We start from the raw sequence: 4,149 nt of genomic DNA, 5'->3' as shown, positions 1-4,149 counted from the left end.
TCTGTTAATGTTGTTGCTGTTTGCAGCCGGGAACTGCTGGCTGCAGCAGGGGAGGAACGGGAGATGTCAGGTCCTCTACATGCCTGGGATGAGCAAGGAGGAGTGCTGTCGGGGTGGAAGGCTGGGGACGTCCTGGACCGAGGAGGACGTCCCCAACAGCACGCTCTTTAAGTGGATAATCTTCAATGGCGGAGCTCCAAATTGCATACCTTGCAAAGGTGGAGGTGCACTCATTTTCCTTGGTTTTCGCATAAAGCACACCACCCATCAAACCGATTATGTGATTAACGCATGCAGCGTGCGTAAAAGGACCCATCTGTTAATGTCAATCATTTTACGCACACATTCCTTGACGCGTTTTTGTCTTTTTTTCTTGTAGAAAGCTGTGATAATGTTGACTGCGGACCCGGAAAGAGGTGCAAGATGAACAGAAGGAGTAAACCGCGCTGCGTGTGCGCTCCAGACTGCTCCAACATCACCTGGAAGGGACCGGTCTGCGGCTTAGACGGGAAGACCTACAAGGACGAGTGCGCTCTGCTGAAGGCGAAATGCAGAGGCCAACCCGACCTGGACGTGCAGTACCAGGGCAAATGCAAGAGTGAGTAAATTCTGCTTCATCAAGGCTGGAAGTGAGAGGAGCTCCATTGATATCATTCTCTCTTTGTCTCCAGAAACGTGCCGGGATGTCTTGTGCCCTGGCAGCTCCACATGCGTCGTGGACCAGACAAACAACGCATACTGTGTGACGTGTAATCGGATTTGCCCCGATGCGACGTCACCTGAGCAGTACCTGTGTGGAAACGACGGGATCATCTATGCCAGCGCCTGTCACCTGAGAAAGGCGACCTGTCTCCTCGGCAAGTCTATCGGAGTGGCGTACGAGGGAAAATGCATCAGTAAGTCTGTAACTAGAGATGTGAAGGCGTCAGATTGAACCCCCCACCCCCTGACAGCCACTTTTAGTTGCATTTTCTCCTCTGCAGTAATGCACTGCCAACATTCCAGTTGGGAGGAGGTCTCAGAGAAAGAGGCTGTTTGGTACTTGCTTGTGTTTGCTCAAGAAATGATAGACATCTTATTATTTCCTGATGTTGGCAGCACTATCCCATATGGGAGAGAGTGAAGGCGAAGTGGAGGAAGTTAGAGAGCAAAACAGGGGAGAGCTGGGGGCCATGAGGAAAAAGCTGCAAGATTTTTGGGCCAAATGGTTTCCCATCTAGATAGCAATCAGTATTTTCTGGAAAAAAAAAAAACTTTGTGCTGCTTTTGAATGCACAGAAATCTCAAACTCGTCTAATTCTGTTGTCTTCAATCTGCCACTGATGAGGATTTCCTCCTGTCTCCATCCAGAAGCAAAGTCATGTGAGGACATCCAGTGCAGCGGAGAGAAGAAGTGTCTGTGGGATTCTAGGATGGGCCGGGGCCGCTGCTCGCTCTGTAATGAGTCCTGTCAGGAGAGTAGGACAGATGAGTCGGTGTGTGCCAGCGACAACACCACATACCCCAGCGAATGTGCCATGAAGCAAGCTGCTTGTTCTAAGAGGGTGTTGCTGGAAGTCAAGCACTCAGGACCTTGCAACTGTAAGTAAATAAAATGTGATAAAAGAAGCAAAAAAACCACCCAGCATCCCTGAGTCTGAGCAAGAGACAATATTCATTGTTGCTTTTTCCAACAAAACATCCCCTGACCCCCGACTTTGCCCAAGCTCCTCCCCCCCCAGCAGCTGTGTGCATCACCAGGCACAACTTAAGCAAAACTGAAAGGACTTGGGAATGGAAGAACTTGCATGACATTGTCTTTGTTGTTGGCTTCTGCTCTTGTGTTTTCTTTTTTTCATTTTATTTCACCTAAAACAAACTGGAAAACAAGGTAAAAAGAAAAAAGACTCAATTTTTCTGGATAAACTAACATCCTCCATTTGCAGTGGAAAAATCGTAAAATCGTCCTCAGTTTGATGGAAAGTTTCTTTGAACATGTTTTCTGGCAACATTTTTTTTCTGCAAACAATCAACTGATTATGCACAAGAGTGGAAGACAGTGTAAACATCCACCCATTGTTAGCATAAGATGCCATGTTGAAAACAGTGCTAATGGATTCTAACAGTCGGCGAGTCTGTAGATCGTAGAACCATCAAAATAGTCGGAAAACATCAACTGTACATTCCAGGTTCTTTCTCCTGACTGACTTAAGTATCAGCCTCTATATCAGCAAACATCGTGATCATTTATGGTGTACAGGATGAGCAATAGAATCACACTATAGATGAGAACTGGATCGTGTTTCCAGTGATTGTGTTGTAAAGAAGAACAAATGTCCGAAAACACAAATCTGTCTGGACGACAGAGGGACCGCCTGTTTATTATTTTTTTTTTCTTTGTAACTTGTAATGTCACTCCTTTGCTTGCTTGTGTGCTTATATTCAATGTGTAAATCTCTGTACAAAAAGAAGAGAAAATACCTCATAAGTGTGTCAGTCATGCAGATTGCGACATGTGACAGTCCTCCCTTCCTGAGCATCTGAGCCACAAGTTCAAATCCTAATCAGAGAAAAGCAACCAGAAAATCCCAAAACACAAAAGCACCTTTTTTGTGTGTCGTCTTTCAGGAATCTGCCCAAAAGAGACCCGAGCCACTGGAACATCTGCCTCACTTTACCTTTCCCCAAAAACGACCTGTAATGTTGTTTTCATGCTACAGCACTGACTTGCTATATCAAGTAAATGGACATGTAATTGGAAATGCCACACTTACTGATGTTGCCAACTCTTCCTCACTGATCCAAACACTAACACAGAAGGAGGTTGTGTATGAGTTGCTTTGCTGTGAGAAATGTTTGACGTTTGGTAATAATCTGAGCTGTTGTGGTCCATATTCATACAACAGCTACCATGTATTCTCCCATATAGCCATTACAGAAGACCAGGAGGAGGATGAAGAAGGTGAGGACTACATGGCCTATGTCCATTTGTCTTCTGTACTGGATGGATAGGCTCCCTTCATTATAGGGAACAATGAATCATGTCCATACTGTAAATTATGTGTATGCTTATTTATTTTTTTTTAAGGAAAAGGAAGTATACATATAGTTCAGTTTGTTAGATGTTTATTTATACAGTACTTTTTGGTGTTTTATAATTTATACATTAACATTGTAAGGCTATATCATCTACCATGATATATTGTGTCACCATTCATCTTCCTCTTTCTCGTTTTTTTTTCCTTCTGTTTTATTCATGAAGATTTATATTTGTCCAAAGAAAAAAAGACAGTGTTATTTATTTGTCATTTTATCATGTTAGTATATTTACTCTTCAGGCTGTAAATCGCATTCCCTGAGCTGTGAAAATGTGCTTATTTCTGTCAAATCTCTGTCACAGATGTTCATGTCACACACATCTATAATGCATGTTTAGGCTGGTTGTTCGTTAATTTATTGGGTATATATATATATCTATATATATATACATAATGTCGTTCTGGTTTGTTTACAGCTATTATAACTGACCAAAGGGATTCTCTCAATGGTTTTTGCAAGTAACTATCATAGAATGTGTGACACAGCACCAGTGGTGAAGTGGAAGAGAAGGAGAGAGCTACTTATTTTTCTTTTCTTCCTCTGACTTATTTCCCCCTCCCATCTCTGGTTTTAAGTCGACTTGCGTCTTCTCGACGAAGAAACGACTTAAATCCATTGCTGAAAGTGAGGCAACTTTGTAACATTGCTTGCTAGTTTCAGAAACAATGTGCCATCAACATTTGTGAGCTATTTTCTTGCCAATGTGCTCCATATTGCTCTCACAGAGCTGTAATAAAAGACACGTACTGCAGTACTCACTCTTCTTCAGCAGGTTCCTTTTTTTTTTTAAATGCTTTTTTTTTTCAAGCATCACAGGAGAAATACAAAATTCTGTTATGAATATATAGTTTTGTATTTTTATGTAAATGTCATATGTACATAAAAGTTTGATGGTATTTGTACAGATATGAAGAGAGAAACAATAAACGTTGTTTCTGAATACTTTTTATGGCTTTGCTGTTTAATTATTTGTAAATAGTAACTTGTTTTATTCAAATATAGCTGTTAAGTGTTGTATGTGTGAAAAAAATGGAATTATGTTGAAAATTAGAAATATTTGGTCAGTAGCTT

General features: G+C 41.7%; 1 protein-coding gene across 5 annotated transcripts in view; it reads left to right on the top strand.

Moving 5' to 3' along the window:
- Positions 1-4,025, top strand: part of fsta (follistatin a) — a 5,807-nt gene extending 1,782 nt beyond the window's left edge. Inside the window, exons 2-6 of one of the 5 annotated variants that reach the window (XM_024275280.2) lie at positions 27-224; positions 380-598; positions 672-896; positions 1,351-1,581; positions 2,909-4,025. In XM_024275280.2, the coding sequence (XP_024131048.1) occupies positions 27-224; positions 380-598; positions 672-896; positions 1,351-1,581; positions 2,909-2,991 (956 nt within the window). In that variant the 3' untranslated portion in view covers positions 2,992-4,025. Of the gene's footprint in view, positions 1-26; positions 225-379; positions 599-671; positions 897-1,350 lie in introns of all 5 variants that reach the window. The other 4 variants (XM_036213418.1, XM_024275281.2, XM_036213417.1 and 1 more) reach the window with 4 other exon arrangements.
- The last annotated feature ends 124 nt before the right edge of the window (positions 4,026-4,149 follow it).

Source organism: Oryzias melastigma, linkage group LG9, assembly GCF_002922805.2.
Source record: "Oryzias melastigma strain HK-1 linkage group LG9, ASM292280v2, whole genome shotgun sequence".
Taxonomy (NCBI): domain Eukaryota; kingdom Metazoa; phylum Chordata; class Actinopteri; order Beloniformes; family Adrianichthyidae; genus Oryzias; species Oryzias melastigma.
This window is presented reverse-complemented; position numbering and strand designations above follow the sequence as displayed.